Here is a 25,834-nt window from a genome sequence, read left to right on the forward strand (position 1 = left end):
ATTAATTAGTTAATTAAATAAAAATAAAAAATAAGACATCGATGTTTAAAGTGATTATTGATATAGCTGGATTAATATCTACCATATAAAAAAATACCAACCTAATAAAAAAGAAAAAGTACTGATCTTTACAGTAACTGACAGGCTATTTAAAAGAACGGAGAAAATTACCTAACTAAAACATCTGTATTAAAAGCTAGCAGAGTAAAAATAATTTTGATTTATACCATTTGTGTGTACATTTTAGATGTCCAATCTTATATACAACAAATTTTATTTTAAAAGGAGTGAGGAATTTATAACATACAGAAAAGAGTTGGTACTAAATATATAGGTGCTAAAAGAAATCTGCCTTTTAAGTTTAGAAATCAATTCTGTTTACTTCCTAAAATTCTCACTTTTCTGTAACAGAAATAGATCCACATTCTTGCTATGGCCTCCTATGGAGGTAGATGGACTGTAGCTCCCCACCCCTTGCCAATAAATTTAGCCATGTGACTTACTCAGCCAACAGGAAGTTGGCAAATATAAAACTAACAGAGATCTAAAATATGCTTGGGTGGTTTTGTTCGAACTCTCTGTGATCAACTAATCCACTATGAGAAGAACTATTCTGAGTAGAATGCTGCCCCTTTATCCTGAGCCCCAGAGAAGACCTGAAATGACCCTGCAGCCTGGAGCTCAGTCCAGCCTGTATCAGGAAAACTCCAGCAGATCTGCAAGACCACTGATTATGAGAATAAATGGTTGTTGTTAAAGCCACTGAACTTAGAGGTGGCTTACTGATGAGTATTATTGGCAATAGCTAACAAATAAATGAGTATACCTCCTACTGCTCACGTAACATCTTACAGAGATGTGTGCAAATATATACAACTTTCAAGTTATCTAAAAATCAGACATTTAGGAATAGTTTAGAATAAAAATTTTTTCTAGTTTTACCCATGTTTTTCTCACAATTATAGACATATTAACGTCCAAACAAAAAAGTCTATATAAGAAATGCCTATAACCCCGCTACTAACTACAGAATGAACTTTTAACATTGGAAAAATAAATGATATTTGTTTATTTAAAACAAAGTGCTTTGGTTGTATTGTGGGGTAAGAAATGTAATACTCCCCAAAGATGAACATTATATTTAACTTTTGTGAGCTTCAGATTTGCAAGATGAGACTGGAGACTAGAGACTTGTTGCATAACAATGTGAATGTACTTAAAACTACTGAACTGTACACTTAAAAATGGTTAAGATGGTAAATTTTATGTTATGCGTATTTTACCACAATTAAAAAAACTCTAACAATGGTTCTCACCTTTTTCAAAGGTAACTTTTTATTTTTAAGATATCAAGGATATATACATACACATAAAGACCAGAACTCAGTAACAATTTCCAGTATTTATAAAATGATTTACAGATACTATTAGCACTTATTTCAGTGTATTTTTAGTCTTTGATAAAGGAAATAACCTTTTCCTTCACTTCAAAACACCGACCTCTGGTCAGCAGCTTTGGCAACTAGAAATACCATGTTGACTTGCTAGGTGGCTTGGCACTGAGATGTGTCTGACTGAATTTTTTAAAGGGAAAAGAAGTGATCTTTTACTAAATAAAATACACTGTGGTAGACAAAATCATCCCCAAAATGGCACGGAGAGACTCAGGACAGGTAGAAAAAAAGCAGTCTCTGTAGTGAAATAATTGTAAACTACTGTTTTAAATATAAGCATAAATTTCTATTGGGAAAAGAATTCTGTAAAAACCTCTTTTAAAATCGCATATACGGGACTTCCCTGGTGGCACAGTAGTTAAGAATCTGCCTGCCAATGCAGGGGACATGGGTTCGAGTCCTGGTCCGGGAAGATCCCACATGCCATGGAGCAAATAAGCCCGTGCGCCACAACTACTGAGCCTGTGCTCTAGAGCCTGCGAGTCACAACTACTGAGCTCACGGGCCACAACTACGGAAGCCCATGCAACTAGAGCCCGTGCTCCGCAACAAGAGAAGCCGCTGCAATGAGAAGCCCGTGTATCGCAACGAAGAGTAGCCCCCGCTTGCCGCCACTAGAGAAAGCCCATGCGCAGCAATGAAGACCCAACGCAGCCAAAAGTAAAATAAAAAAATTTATAAAATATAAAAATAAAATCGCATATAAAAATGAGTAGGGAAAATTCTATTTCATGGCAACAACAACAAAAACCCAAAAAACAATAACAAAAAAACAAAGGCAGAAAAACATACTCCATAAATTCTAAAATAGAAAGCCTGAATTAAACATCAGGCTTTTAATCTCTGTGCCAATATTAATAGAAACTGAAATTAAAGAATGCCATTTCTAAAAAAAAAAAAAAGAATGCCATTTGCAGCAACATGGAAGGAGCTAGCGATGATCATACTAAGTGAACTAAGTCACAAAGACAAATATTATATCACTTATATGTGGAATCTAAAAAATAATACAAATGAACTTATTTACAAAACAGAAACAGACTCAGACGTAGAAAACAAATTTATGGTTACCAAAGGGAAAGGGGGGTAATAAATTAGGAGTATGTGATTAACAGATACACACTGCTATATATAAAACAGATAAACAACAAGGATTTACTGTACGGCACAGGGAACTATATTCAATATCTTGTAATAACCTATAATGGAAAAGAATCTGATAGAGTATATAAATATGACCGAATATAAATATATAATTGAATAACTTTGCTATACACCTGAAACTAACACAGAATTGTAAATCAACTCTAGTTCAATTAAAAGAAAAAAAAGAATGCCATTTCTTTTTTTCATTTTAAAACAGAATTGAAGTCAATAGGAGTTTCTCTTCTTAATACATAACCCTTCAAACATTGCTTTCTCGTAACATTAAACCAATAGATCTTGTTGGGTAAGCCATTTTCACGAAGCTATGTCAGTCATTCTATCAATTAATCTTTAATTAATTTAACAAATTACTGAACATCTTGGAAATGCAGAGGAAATGAGTAGAAAATATAGGGATATGTAATGGAATAGGCTGAGGTCTTGTGGATGTATCCTAGGATTGAAAGGTAATCAAAGTAACTGGCAAGACTATGAAAAAAAATTTTTAGTTTTAAAAAAGTACTTAAGACATTATAGTACTTAGTAAATGATTGCGGGAATAAAGGGAAAGTGAAATCGACAGCCAAAAAATGGTCCAATGACAGACATACTAGGGTGGCTACATCTCCCTGCTACTTTAATAAATGCCATAGTAGACTTGAGGATAGGGAAATGAATTGGGAGTAGAACTGTAAAGCTAACAAGAATATCTGGAAAATAGTTCTCTCCTCCCCCTTTTGCCCCCACTTCCTACATTCATCTATTAACACCAAAGTCTCCGATTTTCTCCTTCCACCAACATTTAACACTACTGAACTGTACACTTATAAACAGTTAAGATGGCAAATTCTGTTATATGTATTTTACCAAAACTAAATTTTTAAAAATGTATTTCTTATAAATGGTATATACTCAATGTGTAGCTATCTTGGTTAAAGACAATAAGCTACAGTAAAGACAAAAATAATTAGGAACAAATTTAGCAAAAGGAAGTGTTAAGACTTGTACACTAAAACTACAAAACATCGTTGAAAGAAATTAAAGAAGTCCTAAATGGGAGGAGTTCCCTTGTGGTCTAGTGGTTAGGATTCAGTGCTTTCACTGCCATGGCCTGGGTTCAATCCCTGGTCGGGGAACTGAGATCCTGCAAGCCACGTGGTGTGGCCAAAACAAAAAAGTCCTACATGAACGGAAAGACATCTCATGCTTATGGGTTAAAGAACTTAATATTATTAAGATGGTAATATTCCTCAAATTTACCTACAGATTCAATACAGTACCTATCAAAATCCCTGTTGCCTTTTTCTGTAGACATGGACAACATTGTTGTTGGTGATGTAAAATGGTTCATCCACTTTGGAGAACAGCTTGGCAGTTCATCAAAAGTTAAGTATATAGATTTACCGATAAAACCCAATAATTCCACTCTTAGGTATATACAGAACTGAAAACATACGTCCACAAAAAAACTTGTACATTAATGTTCATAGCAGTATTACTGATAGCCAACACTGGAAACAACCCAACTGTCCATCAACTGATGAATGAATAAACAAAATGCGATATATTCATACAGTGGAATATAGTCGTCCCTCGGTATCTGAGGGGAATCGGTTCCAGGAACCCCATGGATAACCAAGTCCACAGATGCTTAAGACAATTATAAAAATGGCAGAGTACAGTTGGCCCTCCATATCCATGGAATGGGGGACCAACTATGTTATTTATTGCTAAAAAGGAATGAATTACTGATACATGCTACAACATGGATGAATCTTGAAAATATTATCCTAAGTGAAAAAAGTCAGACACAAAAGACCACATATTCTATGATTCCATTTATATGAAATGTCCAAAATAGGCAAATCCACTGAGACAGTAAGTAGATTAGGGTTGCCAAGACCTGGAGGGAGAGGGGTAATGGAGAGTGACTGCTAATGGGTTTAGGGTTTCTATGTTGAGGTAATGAAAATGATCTGCAATTAGTGGTGATGGTTGTACAGTACTGTGAATATACTAAAAAACACCAACTTTTACACATTAAATATATACATTAAAAGGATGAATGTGGGGCTTCCCTGGCAGCAGTGGTTGAGAGTCCGCCTGCCGATGCAGGGGACACAGGTTCGTGCCCTGGTCCGGGAAGATCCCACATGCCGCAGAGCGGCTCGGCCCGAGAGCCATGGCCGCTGAGCCTGCGCATCCGGAGCCTGTGCTCCACAACGGGAGAAGCCACAACAGTGAGAGGCCCGCGTACCGCCAAAAAAAAAAAAAAAAAAAAAGGGGGTGAATATTATGATGTTAACTGTATCTCAATAAAGGTGTTACTTTTTTAAAAAGGACAGAGAACCAGCTTAAAAGCACTCTTCTAGCCAAATTCATGGTTATTTTAGCATTAAAAAAAAACCCCACAAGTTCATAGTAATACTCAAAAACAAAAACGAACTTTTTGTTCATTTCTTTTTTTTCTTTTTTTAACACAAGAATGCCAACTATTATTAATAGAATAAATAATATAATAAGAAAATCACCATTTTATAACCCTAAAATAATAACAAGTTTGGGAAAGGATTACCAATGCATGAAGTGAAAAGGTTGTTGAATAACAAAAAGGTTGTTTGCACGGTGCCACAGTAACTACCTGCAGATTACTTACTAACTGCAAAGGAAAAAATGTATGTTTCCAATGGAGAGTCATCATTTTAAATGATACTGTGCTTGATATGATACAATAAGAAGTATACAATATCACCCATGAAGTATTCTTGCCAAAATGTTTAACTCCAATGAAATCAACCTTCTAGACTTAACTTCCAATTTAGAAATTTCAAGGGATTAAAAATACAATAACAGGGGCTTCCCTGGTGGCGCAGTGGTTGAGGGTCCACCTGCCAATGTAGGGGACACGGGTTCGTGCCCTGGTCCGGGAGGATCCCACATGCCGCGGAGCGGCTGGGCCCGTGAGCCATGGCCGCTGAGCCTGCGCGTCCGGAGCCTGTGCTCCGCAACAGGAGAGGTCACAACAGTGAGAGGCCCGCGTACCGCAAAAAAAAAAAAAAAAAAAAAAAAAAAATACAATAACAATTTAACAAACCCAGAATGTAGGGACAACTAGCCTAAACTCTCTAGAAGTCTATTTCATGTATAGTAAAACTACAGGGGTAGGGGAAGACTGTATTAGATTAACAGAAACTAAAGAGACAAAACAATCAAATGCAATGTATCATCAACCTTAACTGGATTCTGTTTTGAGAAAAAGTTATAAAAGTCATTATGGGGAAGTCTGTGGTTGGACTAAGATACTGCATGATATTATGGAATTTATTGTTAATTTTCTTGGATTTGAGAATGATGTCTTGTATTTCTAAGAGATGTATGTGATATTTGTAGCTTACTTTCAAATAGTTCAACAACAGCAACAATAAGAAAACAGGTATCTATCTGTCCATCCATCTATAAAGAAAGGAGGTGGGCAAGAAAGCAAATTTTGAATATGTTAATAATTACTGAATCTACACAGAAATATAGGATATTAATTGTAATACTCAAACTTTTTCCTCTATATAAAGCAATCTTCATATGAAAAAGGAATAAAAAAGAAGGAATCATGGTCACTATTATCAAAAAATTAGAACTGAAAATAATAATTGAACATTGGGTAGAAAGAATAAAAGCCACCGAAAGTCAAAACACAGCACAGCTTTTTATTGCCTGCTCCATCTCAACTATTGTGTTTAGAGGTCTTAATATGTAACTATATGGATTTAACTATACACACATTGATTACTTATTGTTGCATAACAAATTACCCTAAAATTTAATGACTTAAAACAATACACCTTTATTTTTTCATTTTCTGTTTGTCAGAATCCAGGTACTGCTTAACTGAGTGCTCTGCTTCAGGACCTTTCACAAGGCTGCAATTAAGGTTTAGGGCACTGCCATAGTTATCTCAAGGTTTAAGTGGTGAAGTAACTGCTTCTGAACTTACTAAGTGGTTGTTGGTAGGATTCAGTTCCTTATGGGCTGTTGGCAGTTCCTTGCTGGCTGTTGGCAGGAGGCTAACCTCAGTTCTTTGCCAGGCAGCCCTCTTCATCAGAACTGGCACAGAAGAAGAGCCAGAGAGAGTATACCAGCAAGACAGAAGTCACAGTCTTTGCAAAACCTAACTACAAAAGTCATATCCTATCACTTTTGCCATATTCTATTTGTTAGAATCAAGTCACCAGGTCCCACCCACATTCAGAGAGCCAGGATTACCCAGAGGTGAGAATACCAGGAGACAGGGATCACTGAGAGCCATGTCAGAGGTTGCCTACCACAGTATATATACAGATGGCCCCCGCTTTACGATGATTTGATTTAGGATTTTTAAAATTTATGATAGTATGAAAATGATATGTGTTCTGTAGAAACCGTATTTCAAATTTTGAGTTTTGAGCTTTTCCTGGGCTAGCCATGAGGTACCATACTCTCTTGTGATGCTGGGCAGCAGCAGTGAGCTCCAGCTCCCAGTAAGCCACAAGAAAACGAGAGTAAACAACCAATACACTTATAACCATTCTGTACCCACACCAGTTGTGTTTAACTTTCAGTATTAGACAGATTATCTGAGCTAGTCAACATTTTATTATAAAGTAGGCTTTGTGTTAGATGATTCTGCCCAACTATAGGCTAAGTGTTTTGAGAATGTGTAAGTAGATTAGGCTAAGTTATGATGTTTGTTAGATTGGGAGTATTAAATGAATTTTCTGCTTACAATATTACGATGGATTTATCAGGCTGTAACCCCGTCGTAAGTTGAGGAGCATCTGTACATTTGATTCTCGTTAACTGTGGTAGTCATGTTCTATAAAATTATTGCAAACACTTTATTAGCAAATACTGAATCATTGTTCCTATGGGAAATACAGGGTCAGGTGAGCCTCTAGTCAAAACATTTTTGTCAATCCACCAATATATAACCTTCTTTTGTATGTGTTTCTGTTCAAAGTCATTTACTGTATAGCACAGGGAACTCTACTCAATGCTCTGTGGTGACCTAAATAAATGGGAAGGAAATACAAAAAAGAGGGGATATATGTATATGCATAGCTGATTCGCTTTGCTGTACAGCAGAAACTTTAATGCAACACTGTAAAATATACTCAAATAAAAATTAATTTTAAAAAAGAAAAAAGTCATTTAATATACTGTATATTATTGTGTCATTAGAATTGAACTCATGACCAACAGAACTATAACATGCCTGAAAGAAGTTTACCTAACACATGTATTTTCTCTGTAAGGCACATCAAGACTTCTTGCACTTAGGAACACTAAACAGCACTTCAGCACTACAACTGAGGGTCATTTTAAACCAAAACAATCACCAACAAAAATGCAAAACGCATGGCACAAAATAGACTACGAAGAGGACACCTGTTTACAGTATGAGAGCTCAAGGAAGAAGGCAGCGCATTGCCTTGATTGACCTTAGCTGCTAACACGCATATTAGATGACTCAAATTTTTTATTATTCTGCTCATGTCTGTGAATGACTGAGAAAGCACTGTGAGTATTGATTCTGGGGTTAAAAATACATTTTAGCAAGTAAGGAGTCACAAATATGGAATCCTGAAGATCAACTGTGTTTTATTCATTTTTCAAAACCTTGAGAAGTTTACACTTGGGAAAAATTAAGCAGAATATCCATTTTTTCAAAAATAATTTTTAAAATTTTATTGAAGTATAGTTGATTTACAATGTTGTGTTAATGTTTTCTGTACAGTAAAGTGACTCAGTTATATATATATATTCTTTTTCATATTCTTTTCCATTATGATTTGTCACAGAATACTGAATATAGTTCCCTATGCTATATAGTAGGACCCTGTTGTTTATCCATCCTGTATATGACAGTTTGCCTCTGCTAATCCCAAACTCGCACAGGAATAACTTCTTATAGTTTTTGTTGTGGGGGGATGAAAGATGCAGGAAATACTATCTTCTATTTCTCACCTAGAAGGACATAGGAACCTGAATACATTTAATGAGAAACCCAGTAACAATCTTTCCTGCAAATAAAAAAAGATCACAGAAAACCAACTATACACCAATAAAAATTAATTTTAAAAGAGATCACAGAATATAGGCCTCATATAATAAAGTAAAACTAGCAGAAAAGTATCCTTCATAGTAAAAAAAAAAAAAAAAAAAGAATTAAATAAGGGAGGATGTTTGTAATAGGTGGCTTAGACAGTTCCCTCCTAATCATAGCCATTATTTATTGAATGCTTACTACATGCTAGGCACTTTACATGCATTATCTTGTTTAATCTATACAACCACCATATAAATTAGATACTATTATTTTGCATATGAGGTAACTGATACATAGAGAGGCTAAGTAACCTGCTCAAGGTTATGTTTAGCAAGTAAAACAGCAAGGTTTAACCCAGGCACTGAGATTGAGAGCCAATGCTCTTCATCATTATGCTATACAACCACCCAAAGAATCAAGTGATTATTTTGGAAATCTAGTATTTTCCTTCCCTCAGATGATCCTTTTTATTTTTTTAGCAGATGATTAGGCTAACTTCATATTTGGCTAGAATAAAATGTACTTTTTTAAAGAGACACTTTGAGAAGTACTTAAAACAGTGTTTTGAAGCCATCAGTGCATTCCCAGCCAACGATGTGTCTGTTCACCTACTATTAAACATTATTTATCAAAAAGACAAGAAATAACAAGTGCTGGTGAAGTGTGGAGAAAAGAAACCCCTTGCGCACTGTTTGTGGGAATGAAAATTGGTGCAGCCACTGCGGAAAACAGTATGGAGTTTCCTCAAAAAATTAAAATAGAACTAACATATGATACAACAATTCCACTTCTGGGTCCTTATCTGAAGAAAATGAAAACACCAACTCAAAAAGGTATATTCACCCCGTGTTAACTGCAGCATTATTTATAATAGCCATGATATGGAAACAACCTAAGTGTCTATTGATAAATGAATGGATAAAGAAAATATGGTATATGTATATAAGTACATATATATACATATACACATGCATTCACACAATGGAATATCATTCAGCCATAAAAGGAAGGAAATCTTTCTATTTGCAACAACATGGATGAACCCTGAAGGAACTGTGCTAAGTAAAATAAATCAGACAGAGAAAGACAAATACCATATGTGGAATATTTATACAAATACTTTCATGTGGAATATTAAAAAAAAAACTTAGGTTATAGATACAGAGTATGAGGAGATTATTATACAGATTATGTTGAACATCTGAAACTAAATATATTCATATGTCAATTACACCTCAATTTAAAAAACCAACATATTATTTTAAAGACAGCTGCTATTCAAACCACAGCTAGTTTTGAGACAGGCTAGAACCTGGGACCTGGGACCTTTTACTGCAATGCTTGCACCTGGACCTGGAGCAACAAAATACAAAGAAATGATAAGGGACTAAAAATAACTGCGTGCATTCACAGTTGGGGCAAATTATGAACAAGACACAAAAAGACAAAAACCCAACTGCCACTTCTCGAGGAGTCAGGAGGGAAAGCAGGGTACTACACATGCCCCTTGCACATAGCTCCACCAAGGGGGTGGGCAAACCACCCAAGTCACCCCTCTGGCTCAAAGCCAGGACCGGCCCCTACCCTACCCCATATAAGGGACCAGCTCTCACCAACCCCCAACCCCAGGGAGCAGGCAAGGGAATCTGTTACTTATTTTCACTCCCTTCTGCTGCAGCAGGAGTCCCAACAAAGCCTTGCCTGAATTTCTTGCCTGGTCTCTTATCAATTTCTATTGATTAAGGAGTCCAAGAACCCTGGTTAGTAACAGTTTCATCTTGGTTTTGAATGTATTTGAAGTGTTTTCATGTATCTATGACTTTACTTCTTATGATATGTTGGCATCTGAAACCACTAAATATTTATGGATTTAAGAATAACCAGTTTTTCCATATGAAAAGATGCAGAAAATTCTCAGTAATCAGAGAGATACTACATGGAAATGAAGCACAGTTAAGGCAGGCAGACAGACAGAGAGGAACACAAATGGAACCGGAAATCATAAAAGACAAGAAAAATTATATATACTGAAATAAAGACATGGAAATTATTTCTTGATCAATATACACATTTGTATCTCAGGAGACATTTATTTTTAAATGCCAGTCAATTCTACCATATACACTTGGGACTTGGATTTTACAGACCCAAAACTTCCACTGAGTTTATCAGTAAAGCCAGATTAGCCAACAGGTTTTGCTTTGTTCTTCAAGACAATCAAGTAATATAAAGTTTAAAAACACCAAAAGGAAGAGTGATTTCTTTTTGAGAGAATAGGAGCAAAGTAGGTAGCTATGGAATGGGATAGACTTTCAATAGGACAGAGCTAACAAAACTTCAGAATGAAAACTGTCTGACCAACAACACATAACATGTGTAAATAGAATCTTATTACTACCACATTAAAGAATTAATATTTTCTAAAGGATACACTCCTCTATTTCTCTTGTGCCACTCTTTCTCCACTAATATTTTTAGTAAGTATAAAAAGGAATGACATATTTTGTTTTGCTTCTTGCTAAAATGCTTCATGAAGTATTAAGCAAAGACTTTTAAAACATTCTTATTTCCCATTTTCTGTCTACTCAATCACTTTAATGCTGTCACAGAAGCAGTAAAAACTGAAAAAAATTAGTATAAATTCACAATAGCTAAAAACCTACCTGTGGCCCTATGCCAATGTCAGCTTCTCTGAATGTAGGCTTTCTTTTCTAGCTTAGTGTGAGATAAAGACATTTGCTGCCAGACTCTGAAATTAGAATTTCTAATCTTAACAGCACAGCATAAATTAGAATTTCTTATACCTAGCTTTAGATGCAGTTTGATCTTTATTTCTCATCAACTCGATCCAACCATCAACTTAATGAATAATGTACATAAAAGAAAAGAAAAGGATTCTACATTTTTATACTGACTTTCATCTAAGAACTTCCCACTAAATGAGTTAGGTTTATTTAATTTTTTTTAAATGACAAATTTTTGCTGGCTTTTCTACCAACTTGATTATCTTGTTTATAGTTAGGGAGGTTAATTATACCAATTCCAGAAGTCTTATCAAGAAAATTTTCTAAAATAACTGTGAACCTTGCAATAATTATATACTTCTTTCAAACTCTTGGAATTTACAAGCACATTAAGGATGAATTAAGGGTATAAGAAAGTAAAAGAATATACTGTAGGTATAAATTCACTTATTTAAAGAATGGCTTTCTTTTATTTTTTTAATTTAATTTTTTTATTATTTGGCTGCGTTGAGTCTTAGTTGTGGCATGTGGGATCTTCATTGAGGCATGTGGGATCTTTCCTTGCAGTGCACGGGCTCTTCGTTGCGGTGCGCGGGCTTCTCTAATTGCGGTGTGCGGGCTTCTCTCTGGTTGTGGTGCACAGGCTCCAGAGAGCGAAGGCTTAGTTGCCCTGCAGCACATAGGATCTTAGTTCCCTGACCAGGGATCAAACCCGCATGCCCTGCATTGGAAGGTGGATTCTTAACCACTGGACCCCCCAGGGAAGTCCCAAGAATGGCTTTCTTTTTAAACAGATTAAGTGCCACAAAGTCTCTCATGGTTGGAAGAGACTCAGAATAATATAGTTCACTTTCCTAAAGTGTCAGACTTCTGGTTTTAGGAGTACATTGACATGTTATTACTGAAAGTTAGTTTTCTTTCTTTTGTCTAATTACTAAAGAAGAAAATCTCAACTTGGTGACAATGTAATTCTATTTCCTAACAAACATTTGCTAGTCTCCTCTTTTAACACAGAGAAAGCAAGCTTCAAGTTTCAGACAATTTGATAAGCAACAATATCTAGCTAATTAATAATATGATTTTACTTTCACCTTATTTACAATTAAATAAATAATTTTTAAAGTTACCTTCTACTTACAATACTGGCTTTCCATTTATAATAGTGATGGGAAATTTCCCTTTAAAATACATATAAGTTGTGTTTTTTTTAAATGAGGTTATATGAAGAAAAATAGAAGTGGTCCTTGAATTTTAGGAAATGTGATAAACATTTTCAAAAAAATCTTTTCAATCTCTCTCCCAAATGAATGAACAAACAAATATTAACAGGTCCCCTGTTTGAGTGTAGAGTAATGGTTAATGACAATTGAATATATAGAGTAACGGTTAAAACTAATAGAAAGTAATGTTTGGTAACACATACTCTGGAGCCAAAACACCTAGGTTTGAATTTTGGCTCTACCATTCATTGGTTGTGTGACCTGGTACACTGCATATCTGTGTCTCAGTGTTCTCCATGGAAAATAAGAATATAACAGTAACCATTTCATATGTTTCTGTAAGGGTTAAATGTAAAGGTTTAGTGCGTATAGAGGCCTTAGTGAGTACTCAAAAATGTTATTTAGCTAGTTTCAATTTCTCTATATACTAAATGCCTGAATGCCCTTTATATGTTTACTGAAAAGAGACTGCTCTAACAACTCTATAATCCTGATAAAGTGAATTGAAATTTCTCTACAAGATTTATCCCATCTGGAAAAACATTCTCTAAGAATCTTAAGTTTACTGCCAAGTATTTTAAGAAGCAACACTCATTAAATAAATATCTAACACTAATGTCTTAAGGCCAGAGGAAAACAAGATTAAGAACAGCATATGCTGAAGGGGGATGGAAGGAAAGTGCCTAAAAATGTTAACATATCATACTGAGCACAACAGAGGGAGGGTTTCCTAACAGAAAGGAAAGGGCCTCAGAAAATAAGATCTCAAGGGAAGAAAAGTATCTAATCTTCCTTAATTCCATAACTGTGTCTAGAGCCAGGTCTACGTATAATTAAGTACTAAACAGGTACAGAACTACTGGCTAGTATTTATTAAGGTTCTCATATTTTCTCATTTTTAAAGTTCAAACAGTCAAATATGGTACCTATCCCCTTAAAAAGAGATAAACAACTGAAACAGACTCACTAGTAGAACAGAAAAATCTTTGAAAAAGTAATGATTGTAGTACAAAGACCTAGAATATGAGTTATTAATCCATAAATCTCCTCACCACTAGCCAGTTTTGTTTTGGAGAATTATCTCACAATGTGTTTCTGTTTGAACACATGCTATAAGCCTCTGTTGCCAACAACCTCAGATCAGGGATTACAGCAAAATAATTGACACACATTTCTAAATATCAGAACCTCTTTTTCCTTTCTTTTTCTTTCTTTTTTAATGGTAATAATTCTTCTTAATGGAGAAACACAACATGTAAACTATACTTCAGATGCTAATGACTGGAGGAAAAAGGTTTTGAGAACAGAGAGTTAGTGTCTTAACTAGCCAGGAATCATTGGTGATCTACAGTCCAAATAGAACCTAATTTTTATGGCACATAACAATGTTCACGTAACTTTTTCCAACATTAATAATTAACTGCTGGTGTTTAATTATTTTAAAGCAGACATTTCACTTATGTCTCAATAAAAGCATCAGTGGACTTCCCATTCTGCTACAATTTTCAGGAACCAGTCACACTTGAATTATAGCTTATCTTCCTTTAACTTTTTGCCTATAATTATACTGGTAGACAATAAATGCCTTATGTTAATATTTTGGGCCCCCAACAAAAAATTTTTTAACTTTTAAATTTGAGATTATTTCAAACTTATAAAAACTCCCATATGTATGTTACCCAGATTCACCTGAGTGAACAGGTTGCAGAGGTTTCATTTATTTGTGCCCTATCTTGTTGCCTCTAAAAAACTATGTAGGGCAGTTTTATAAGACTACACAAAATCTGTAATTAAAACAAATTTAAGAACTACAGGTAAGTAGAATACCTTCCTCCAATCCTATAACTATCAAAGTAATCCTTGAATTATTATAATGTGACACTCTGTGGCTCGGCAGAATTACAGATAGTTGCTTATGGTCCTGTGGTTAGTCCATCACCTTTTCCCCTAACAACTCCCCCCACATTATTCTTAAAGATCCACTACTATCATATGCTTTAGCTTCTATCACTCAGTACCTCATTGTCTTGAGCTTCAACGAAGATTGGGGAAAAAAACCAAGCTTCTTTTGAAAGAGAGCTACACCTTGTTATTCTCAATCATCCGTACATTCCTTTACTGCTGCTGGATCTAACCCTACTCAATGTACAAGGGATAGCAAGTAAGAAGGCAAGTAAATGTGGTTGTGGATGTTGTACAGAAGCATACTTGATGAGAAAGATATAATTACAGTAACAGCAACGAATGGTTTGATGTCAAGAAGCAAACTGTTCAGTTGAAAACAATCTAGAAAGAAATGAGTAGGATTCAGAGAACATTAAGTACCCTCTGTTGTTCCCTGGAGCTTAACCTCACCATGTGGTCTTTTAAACAGCCATAATCTATTGATACTTGTGCATTGTTTTCTTTCCCAGTATTAAAATACACTACAATTGTACTTTGAGAGTAATCTCTGAAAATGAGATCGTATAACAGAATCTTAGGAAAAGTTTTTTATATTCTTCTATTACCTTAAAAATTAAAGGCTGATGTTTCACTTTTTGGAAAGGGAAAGGAGAGGGGAATGATTGTGGCTTTTCTGTACTTATACCATGGTGAATCTCAAACAGGAGAGTTAATTTGTTTTGTCTGCGTTTGCTATCCCACTTAACTATTTCACTACATTTGTCCTTTTAACTGAAAGTAGCAACCAGCTTTCAATAAACACCAGTCCAGGGACTTCCCTGGTGGTGCAGTGGTTAAGAATCTGCCTGCCAATGCAGGGGACATGGGTTTGAGTCCTGGTCCAGAAAGATCCCACATGCCGCAGAGCAACTAAGCCCATGTGCCACAACTACTAAGCCTGCGCTCTAGAGCCCGCGAGCCACAACAACTGAGCCCACATGCCACAATGACTGAAGCCCGCATGCACCTAGAGCCCATGCTCCGGCAACAAGAGAAGCCACTGCAATGAGAAGCCCACTCACTGTAACGAAGAGCAGCCCCTGCTCACTGCAGCTAGAGAAAGAAGGCCCGCGCGCAGCAACAAAGACCTAATGCAGCCATAAATAAATACATTTAAAAATAAATACCTGTCCATTAGTTAGTGAATCCATTAAATTCATTTTTTTGCCAGATTAAAAAAAGGCAAATCCTATTCCTTCCAAGGATTTAACAATATTTCAAAATTTACATATTAGCACATATTCGTTTATTAAATTATTCATTCAACAAACATTTACTGTACTCCCACTATGTACCTGATACTGCACCAGTCACTGTGGAGACAAAGGGGCATTAAAACAAAGTCCCTATCACCAAAGACTTTAGAATCTAGAAGAGACAGAGCGACAACTGCAAAATACATAAAAATTTAGGTATGATGCCTGCAACTTATTTGCAAAAGGTTAAAAAAAATAGTGATCTACATATATAGAGAGAGAGAGAATGATAAGGCAAATACAGCAAAATGTTGACAATTAGTGAATCTGAGTAAGGGTACATGGCAGTTTTTATAAGTTTGAAATAATTTCAAAAGTTGAAAAGAATTTTTTTGGTTGGGGGCCCAAAATATTAACATTGACTTTTATTGTGTACCAATACAATAGACAAAAAGTTAAAGGAAGATAAGCTATAAGTCAAATCTGCTAGAGAAAGACTACCACTTCAATCCACTCCTCCTGAGTAGCATGGTTACTCATTAAAATACAGGGTTTATTTTTGACTGAACTACCTACACATTAAGGAGACATCTTTAAGGAGTTTATAGATGTGAGAGCACTTCGAAAGTATAAAATACTATGCAAATAGAAGGCTTTAATGCCATCAAGAAAACATCATGTGAGGGATGGAGATACTGTTTCTGTGAACACTGTTCTCAGAAGAATGAGTAATAAGCATTTTAATACCTTTATTAAGGTCTAATTTACACACTATAAAATGAGCACTGAACTTTTATTGAAAGATATTAAGGGTATTTCCTTAGGAAGAGCCAAGGTTCAAAGATTTTTAACAATCATTTTTCTCAAAACTAGTCAGCTTCATTATTGAGAAATAATATTAAAAATGGACAATGAATATAAAAATATTCAAAAAACAAGTGAACCTCATTAGTAAAAACAATGTAAATCCATTTTCAAAATGACCTCATTAAAGTTTTATTTTAATACTAGTGCTCATTAACATATGATGAGATATGCACTTTAGTATATCACTGATGGGAATGTGAACTGTTTCAACCATTGAAAAAGCAATTTGACAATGTATGAGGAACTATAATACTGTTACTAGTGGATACAGGAATTACAATTCTGGGAATTATAATTTAATATAATGGTATATATACAAACATGTGCATTGTAGCAAAAAACTAGAAACAGCCTAAATGTCCAAAACCAGAGGAATGGATAAGAAAACTATCTAGTTGGTAAAATATTATACAACCATTAAAACTGATGATTATGAAACATGTAATACCTGGAAAATATTATATTATGTTTAAAAAGCAGGATCTAAAATTTATATCACTAATACAACTATACAAAAATTAAAGAGAAAAGACTAGAAAGAAATATTCAAAATATTAACAATGGTTGTATATGGGTGTAGGGATTTTTAAAGATTATTATTCTCCTCTCCATTTATCTCATTTTTCTATTTTTCTGAATAAATAGGCATGTATTCCTTTAATACTTCCTTAAATAAGTAATATACAAATATATTCTTATGTTAAAGATTCAAACAATACAAAAGTATAATAATAATAGGCAACCTCCCATAAAGAGCCACCCTGAACTATCCCTCCTTCTCTACCTTTGATGAGTTTGCACCATATTTCTAGTAATTTTTAAATACATGTCTTTATTTGGCCAATGTCTATGTTAAATAGTCAATAAATGGCATTTTTATAATGAAAAATTACAGAAAAAAATCACTACCACCAAACTTTCTACTGATGTAATATTCAATATACGTCAAGGAACAAAAAGTTCTGCTTCTTAATTTTATATTTTAATTAATTCCTTTAAACTTCAACACTTAAAACTATTTTTATTTTGGTCAAGCACCTAAGCATTTACAGACTAAATGTCTGACATTCTATATAGTAGTGGATATTTTTCTTTCTTTTTTTTTTTTTTTTGGTACGCGGGCCTCTCACTGCTGTGGCCTCTCCCGTTGTGGAGCACAGGCTCCGGACATGGAGGCTCAGCAGCCGTGGCTCACGGGCCCAGCCGCTCCGCGGCATGTGGGATCTTCCCGGACCAGGGCACGAACCCGTGTCCCCTGCATCGGCAGTAGGACTCTCTACCACTGCGCCACCAGGGAAGCACTAGTTTTCTTGAAATTAATATAAAAGTAAATATTCATTTTGTTTACTAACAATGAATTTACTTGATTGTTTTGTTTGAAGAACAAAATACATTAATTGGGTTAACACTCTCAAATTAGAACACTTAAAACACTTTCCCTTTTTATCAGGATAACATTACTGATTTATAGTAGCAATCATTCCCTGCTTTTGATTCAAGAGATTACAGTAGACCAAGTTCTAGGTAACAATCTGAAATGTAGTTGTAAAGATCTTTGAGGTGAATTTATGGACAAATTCACTTTTCTTTCATCTAGCTAGATGTGAAAATTAGAGACCTTGCTTTGTTTGTTTTTTTGTGGAAAATAAATATAGCCAATTCAGTATAATTTCACAATAAAAGCTAATTGCCTTGAGTAGATAGAAACTACATGAAAAAAACTCCTTATTGCTTTCAGTTTAGTGTTTCATCAATAAATCAAAGGAAATAGGGACCTCCCTTGTGGTTCAGTGGTTAAGAATCCACCTTCCAATGCAGGGGACGTGGGTTCCATCTCTGGTTGGGGAACTATGATCCCACATGCCGCAGGACAACTAAGCCCGCACACCCCAACTACTGCGCCCGCATACTCTGGAGCCTATGCGCCACAACTAGAGAGAAGCCCACGTGCTGCAACTAGAGAAGCCTGCACGCCACAGCGAAAGATCCCACATGCTGCAACAAAGATTCCGTGGGCCACAACTAAGACCTGATACAGGCAAATAAATTAATTAAAATAAAATAAAATAATAAATTTTAAAAACACTTTAAAAAATAAAATAAATAAATAAATAAATAAATAATCAAAGGAAATAATCCAAAACTGAAGATCTTAGAGTATGGGCTGATAAAATTTCTTGACAGAGAAAAGAATTCTTGAAAAGTGCTACATTTCAATTTTTAAAAATTATTTAAAAAAATTAAAACTTTTTATTTGGAAATAATTATAACAGTTGCAAGAATAACAATAGTACAAAGAATACCCATATGCCTTTATCCAAATTCACTTTTCTTACCATTATACCCCATTTGCTTCATCATTCAAGGAAGGTTAGATACACGCATCATGGCCCTTTACTTCTAAACACTTCTCAGTATTTCCTAAGAATATGGATATTCTCTTATATAACCACACTATTCTTATCAGCTTCAGTAAATTTAACATTGAAAAAAATCTTTAATTATCTATTTTGTCAATTGGATTAACAACATCCTTTATCACATTTTGCACATCCAGTATAGGAGAGTTAGGTATCGCTTAGTTGTCAACTTTCTTAGCCTCCTTTAATATAGAATCTTTCTCACAGTCTCTTTTTCTTATATGATATTGACATTTTTGAGGAAAACAAACTCCCTTTTTGTAACAGAACATTCTTAATTTATGATTTGCCTGATGTTCCTTTGTGATTAGATTCATTCTTGATTGAAATACAGTACTAAATTAGTTACACTGTGTCCTCAGAGTATCACGGACGTCCATCTGCCCTTCATTAATGATATTACCTGGTTAAGCTATTGTCTGATTTCCTCACTTTATAATTACTAATTTTTCCCTCGCAATATGTTGGACAAACTCTAAAAGAATGCAAATATCCTCAGTCCTTATTGAACCTGCCCCCTAGATTTAGGATCTTAGGATGATTCTTGCCTGATCCAATCCTTGCCATGATGGCTGCATAATGATAATTTTCCAACACCTACAGTTACAACTTGGCACTTGGCATTCTACTATACACAAGTGCCCTCTCTTCTCCCTTCTCTGCTATCAGCATAGACTCAATTCATTTTCCCTCCAATGATTTATAACTTATTACTAAATGATCTTAAATGATCTTAAGATCACTAAAATGATCTTAAATGTAGCTCGTGGGAGGTTCCTTCAAACTGGCTACTGTGACAAGTCTCCATCCTTTTGGGGGGTACTTCTTTCCTTATCTTCTAGTGTTATAAGATGTTGCACGTTTATCTTGCACCTATCCTGCTCCAGTTCTAGAATAAGTCATTTTTCCAAGGACCCCAAGTTCCACTGACTGTGGAGTCGTAGTAGAAACTAAACCTGGGCATTATGTACACTCATAGCTATAGGGGTGCTTTTGCTTCTTATTTTTTTCAACAGAGATAAGAAATATATGTAGGCATGTATGTATACACACACACATATAAATACATACTCATACAAATACATATATACATGGCTGCATATACATGCATGTAACACATACATATGGATATTTTTTAAGTCATAAGTCCATAATAATACCTTGAACTACAATCTATTCACATAGGATTCTCTTTTCTTCCCCCATCTGTAACTGTTTCCTTATTCCTTCAGTGAGAACACTGGTTCCCAAGAATATCAACACTAATCCTCATTTTCTTAATCCTATAATACAAATATATCTACAATTGTTTCAGAATTGCTTTGTACACACTACTAAAAATGAAACCTTCTAAAAAGAGTTCAGTTATTTGTTTGCAATTCTCCCCCCAATCTCTTATATATTGCCTAAAAGAGTATATACAGTCAAATACTGTTTTTGTAAAATGCTTAGATTAGTTCCTTCTTTTTCCCTTAAGTGTGATTATGATGTTTATGTAAAATACAACTAGGCTCATTTGCTTTCAGTTTGGGATTTTGCCCCCTTCCCGTCCTTAATGATTTAATTATACTTTTTGCACACACAGATTAGTAACATAATTCCAAAAGTCAAAACTACATGCATAAAGCTATATTCAGAGGACTTTTCCTCCTTCTTGTATCCTTTCTGTTCCATTCCCTCCAACCCTTGTAAGTAACCAACTTCATTATTTTCTGGTTTATCCTTTCTTTGCTTCTTTTTGTAAAGATAAGCTTTCTATTTTACACAAAAGACAGCATACTATATAAGCTTTTTATTCACCTAATGTTACCTCTAGAAATCACTCCATATCAGTTCACAGAGATCTTACCCATTTTTTTCTTATAGCTGTATATTTGGTACTCCATTACACATGTATGTACCATAGTGGATTTGAATCAATCTCCTATTCTTAGGCATTTAGGTAGTTTCCAATACTATACAGTTACAGACAATACTACAATAGGTAACTTTATGCATATGTATTTTCATACTTTCGGAGGTATGTCTTCAAAGATAAACTCCTACAAATGGGAGTGCTGGGTGAAAGAGTAAGGACATATGTTGTGTTCTTAATATTACCAAATTCCTCTTCATGTGAGTTGGAAAGTACTATATTTTGATTCAAACTTATTTGATAATATACCAATACCTTGGAAATCCTGGTGTATCTCTTCTCGATTTTAGGTGTTAGCTAGATGTAGTCTCATGATGCTGGAACTCTCCCTCTCACTCTGGCCCAACCTGAATATTTTCATATATTTTTAAATTCTGAAAATCTTTGGAGAAAGGAATTACAAGGAAACGTACGTTACTTTAACTACTTACTGAGTGGTGTTGTGTCTGGAAGTGGAAAATTCTCAGTAAAGTTGACATTACACAAGTCTGTGCTACAACAGCAGAAACGGTATGTTCCATTCTGAATTGAGGGTGGAGTGGTAGTTACTACACATTCTTCGTAGTGACACTCCTGGGGATCTCCAATGTGAGACCAACATCCTACAAATTGATGTTAATGTAAACAAGTTAGGTTTACATATGTCATAATGTAAATAAGTTATAACTCTTGCAAACCAATAGGAAACCACATTTTTTTAATAACAGATAATGGCAAAGTATAAACAAGCATTTCATAGAAGGAAAAAGCCACTAATAAAATGTTTGACTTCACAGTTAATCTAAGAATTATTAAAACATCAATAAGATTACATTTTTATCTATATCTATTGAATTCTTCTGGGTTTTAAAATAATTATATATAACAATAACAAGGATTTAGTAACACACAGTGCTGGAGGGAATGTAAATGTATATAACATTTCTAGAAAGTCACATGGCAATTTTTATGAAGAGCCTTTTCATGTTTTATAATCTAAAAATTTTACTTCCAGAAGTCTATTCCAGGAAAATTATGAGATACAATCAAAGAATTATGTTCAAAGATGTTCACTGAAGCATTAGGTATTACAATGAAAACCAGAAAACAATATAATGTCCAACAGCAGAGTAATGTGTAAGTAAACTGAGATACATGTATACAATGAAAAATTGTATAGATTTTGAAAGTGTTTTCAAAGTATATTTAAAGACATAGGAAAATATTCATGATATAATTTAAATGGGAAAAACTGTATATGAAATTCTTTATATAGTATTACCATAATTTTGAAAAAAAATAGTACACACACATATAAACATAGAAGTACAAAGAAAACACGCCTGAAGGGAATAAACCAATATAGTTTTTAAAAAAAACTTTTTAAAGTATGGAATTGTAGACATTTGTTTCTCTTATAGTTTTCTTTATTTTCTAAACTTCATAAAATGGCATTATATTATTAAAATTGTAATAAGATATTATTAAAATAAGCTAAAAACAATTACCCTTTGCAAATGTGGAGCTTGTGTGTGAATACAGACATGAATACACACTTTTAAACTTACTGTTCTCCTGCAGAGGGTTTTACAATCTACTTCCATGCCCTTCTTAGATAAACTTCAATTGTATGAAAGAGTTATTTCAGGTAAAAAAAGTATTACTTGCCTTGTTTTACCAGATTTATGTCCCCTTTTGATTTCTCCCAAAGGCCGTAGCAGGTGCTACCTTTTGAGCATAATATTGTTCCGTTTTCATGAGAGATTCGACTCTCACCTATCCCAAGGTCTTGTTGATATGGATCTTTAAATGCACAAAGACGTTCTTGATTCTGAGAAGCTAAAATAAAGGAAAAAAAGACAAATTCACTTTATGATAATCTTTGCAAAACATTATTATATAAAATCTTAGAGCCTTTTTGAAAGGCACTGTAAATTTCCCTACTAAATCCCTAACAAGGCTTGAATAAATGTGCAATTTTGTATTTATTCAATAACTTCTTTCTTTTCATTAATTAATTTGTAACTTCCAAACAAGAAGCAAACTTAAAAACTCATTTCCCAAAAGGAATACCCTCTTACATAAATTATTCTCACCACTCTTTCTCCTATTAAATAATATTGGTGTCTGAATAAAGAAATATCATCACAAAAATGTCCATGCTCTAAATTATTAAAAATTCAAAACAAATTAACAAACCTAGAGGGCTGAATAATTTTTGGAAATTCTACAGTACTCACTTCTACCATATTTTATACTCAGTTGTAAAATGTTAAACATAACATTAGGCATGTTAAACTAAGGATGAGGAGAGACTACAAGTGGATAGTACATGGTTTCTATCTGGGGAGATAGAAATGTTCCAAAATTAGATTGTGGCAATGTTTGCACAGCTTTGTAAATGTACAAAAAAATAATTGTTCACTAAAAATGCGTGAATTTCATGCTATGTAAATTATACCTTAATAAACCTGTTTTTAAAAATTAAGGCTATTAGTGCTCAAAAAGAAAATGATTTTCCATCATTAAAAATATCAATATAATAGAAGAAATGCTCAACAATCCCTCATACCGAAGGTCAACCCAATGTATTTTCAATGCCAGTCAGTCTTTCTCCATGTACATAATCTGATTTAACTAATCTCAGTAGAACATTTGCCACATAATTTATCAGCTAACAAACATTTACCAACACTGCTGAGAATACCAAAGAAGTAAATGGTTATCAAAAGCAACAGCTGATCTTTGGTTTCTTAAAGCAGACTTTCCTACTGTGTTTGACTTGCCAGAATAACAATCTAACACACTTTGCCACTATATTCCTCATGGGCTTCTGATTTATTTCTTGATTTTGCTGTGTATCTTATTTAGTATGGCTTAATTCATTAGCACCTTAGCACTGGAAATGATTTATTAAAATAATGTTTCTGAAACTACAAAACTAAGGACAAAACCCTGGAGAAGAAATGAAAGCACCAACAACTGCGTGCCCAAGTCTATTTAGAAACACAGACCTGCCATATTTATTACAACAGAAAGCACCTTCAAAGTATTGAGCTAAAGAAATAGGGGATTCACAAACAGATAATATAGAGTTCTACCCGTCAAGCATCTTATAGTCTGCTTGGAGAGAGACAGTAATTACTCAAAAAAATAAACGTGACTTCCACATTTCCACAATTTAGAACTTCAGGCAGTCTTCTAGAAGGTATTTACTAATATCATATAAATGGCCAGAAAATGTAGTATAGCCTTTTTTAAAAAAAAGATTTTTTATTTACTTATTTATTTTGGCTGCGTCAGGTCTTAGTTGTGGCACGCAAGATCTTTCATTGCGGTGTGCAGGCTTCTCTCTAGTTGCAGTGCACAGGATCCAGAGCATACAGGCTCCGTAGTTGCAGCCTGCAGGCTTAGTAGCGCCCCAGCATGTGGGATCTTAGTTCCCTGACCAGGGATCAAACCCAAGTCCTCTGCATTGAAAGGCAGATTCTTAACCACTGGACCACCAGGGAAGTCCCTAGCTTTTTATAAAAACTACTTCCAGGGCATTAGCCAGATTATAAGTATATCACATTTTTACCACATGTAGTCACATATTCAAAATCCTTTAATGACAAATATTTATATTATCTTGCACATTTAACAGTATTTCCTTAGATATACCCTAATTTGCAAACTTTACAAAATTATTATAAAGATTAAAATCAAATATATCTCTACATATAAAGTACACACAGCACAAAGATTGATACTTAAAAGACTCAAACTAAAAACAAAACTCTGTAATGTAGATCTAAAAAAGCATGCCTATTTATGAGACATAATTCCTTATCCCCATTTCTTGACTCAGGTTAAGTGCTACTACCACTTGCTGAAATTATGTAACCCACTCTGTTTCCCTTTTTGTTTTGATCGTTAGAAAGATCAGAATGAATTTATGAACTCATTATCTCTACTTTTCCACAACCAAGATATTCTATTTTTTCCCCTCCTCTTCTGTTGTTATCCATTTTGACTAGAATTTTGTATTGAGTACTGAGTTAATGAATAGGGATCTAACCGTACCTGGAGGTAGATGGATCATAAATAAATAAGTGCCTCATTTAATTTAAAAATAAAAATATATCCCTGTGAAAGAATAAATACAAAGTGAAAATTTTTCCTCTGCCTGGATTTCTTTTACAACTGAAAAGTAGCTAAAGGGGGCTATCTTGGTGGCGCAGTGGTTGAGAGTCTGCCTGCTGATGCAGGGGACACGGGTTCGTGCCCCGGTCTGGGAAGATCCCACATGCCGCGGAGCAGCTGAGCCCGTGAGCCATGGCTGCTAAGCCTGCGCGTCCGAAGCCTATGCTCCGCAACGGGAGAGGCCACAAACAGAGGACCGTGTACCGGGGGAAAAAAAAAAAAAAAAAGTAGCTAAAGGAATGAACATGCATAAAATTTTTAGTTCCATTATTAAATAATTTGCTGACTGAAACCTAAAATTCTCCTTATATAAAAAGACAACAAACAAACAAATCCAATCTCCTCTATGTCTCCCTGTTGCTTCATCCCAAGATCAAGGCAATAAAGGTACAACTGTAGGACACTGAATCATACCTTTAATATCCCTCAGTTTTCACTAAATAACTTTTTCTTAAAATTACTTCAGCCTACTTCATAGGAATTATTTTATGACAGTGTCATTAGTATAGGAAAATTATACTTGGCTATTTTGAGAGTAACTCTTTCAAATTATGATTCAGCAAATTTCTATATAAAATAAAGGTGTTTAAGCAAGAATTCTAACTAAACCGTCCTTTGGTCAAAAGAAAGAAAAACTCCATTTCGTAAAACAGTGCTTGCATGTTTTTAAATGCTATTTGTT

General features: G+C 34.5%; 1 protein-coding gene across 3 annotated transcripts in view; it reads right to left on the reverse strand.

Moving 5' to 3' along the window:
• Positions 1-25,834, reverse strand: part of BMPR2 (bone morphogenetic protein receptor type 2) — a 201,816-nt gene that overhangs the window by 80,750 nt on the left and 95,232 nt on the right. For 2 of the 3 annotated variants that reach the window (XM_073807380.1, XM_019939102.3), the window contains exons 2-3: positions 22,636-22,806; positions 21,420-21,590 (exon numbers count right to left, since the gene is read on the reverse strand). In XM_073807380.1, coding sequence (XP_073663481.1) covers positions 21,420-21,590; positions 22,636-22,806 — 342 coding nt within the window. Of the gene's footprint in view, positions 1-21,419; positions 21,591-22,635; positions 22,807-25,834 lie in introns of those variants that run through there. The other variant, XM_073807381.1, reaches the window with a different exon arrangement.

The sequence above is a fragment of the Tursiops truncatus genome, chromosome 7 (assembly GCF_011762595.2).
Source record: "Tursiops truncatus isolate mTurTru1 chromosome 7, mTurTru1.mat.Y, whole genome shotgun sequence".
Taxonomy (NCBI): domain Eukaryota; kingdom Metazoa; phylum Chordata; class Mammalia; order Artiodactyla; family Delphinidae; genus Tursiops; species Tursiops truncatus.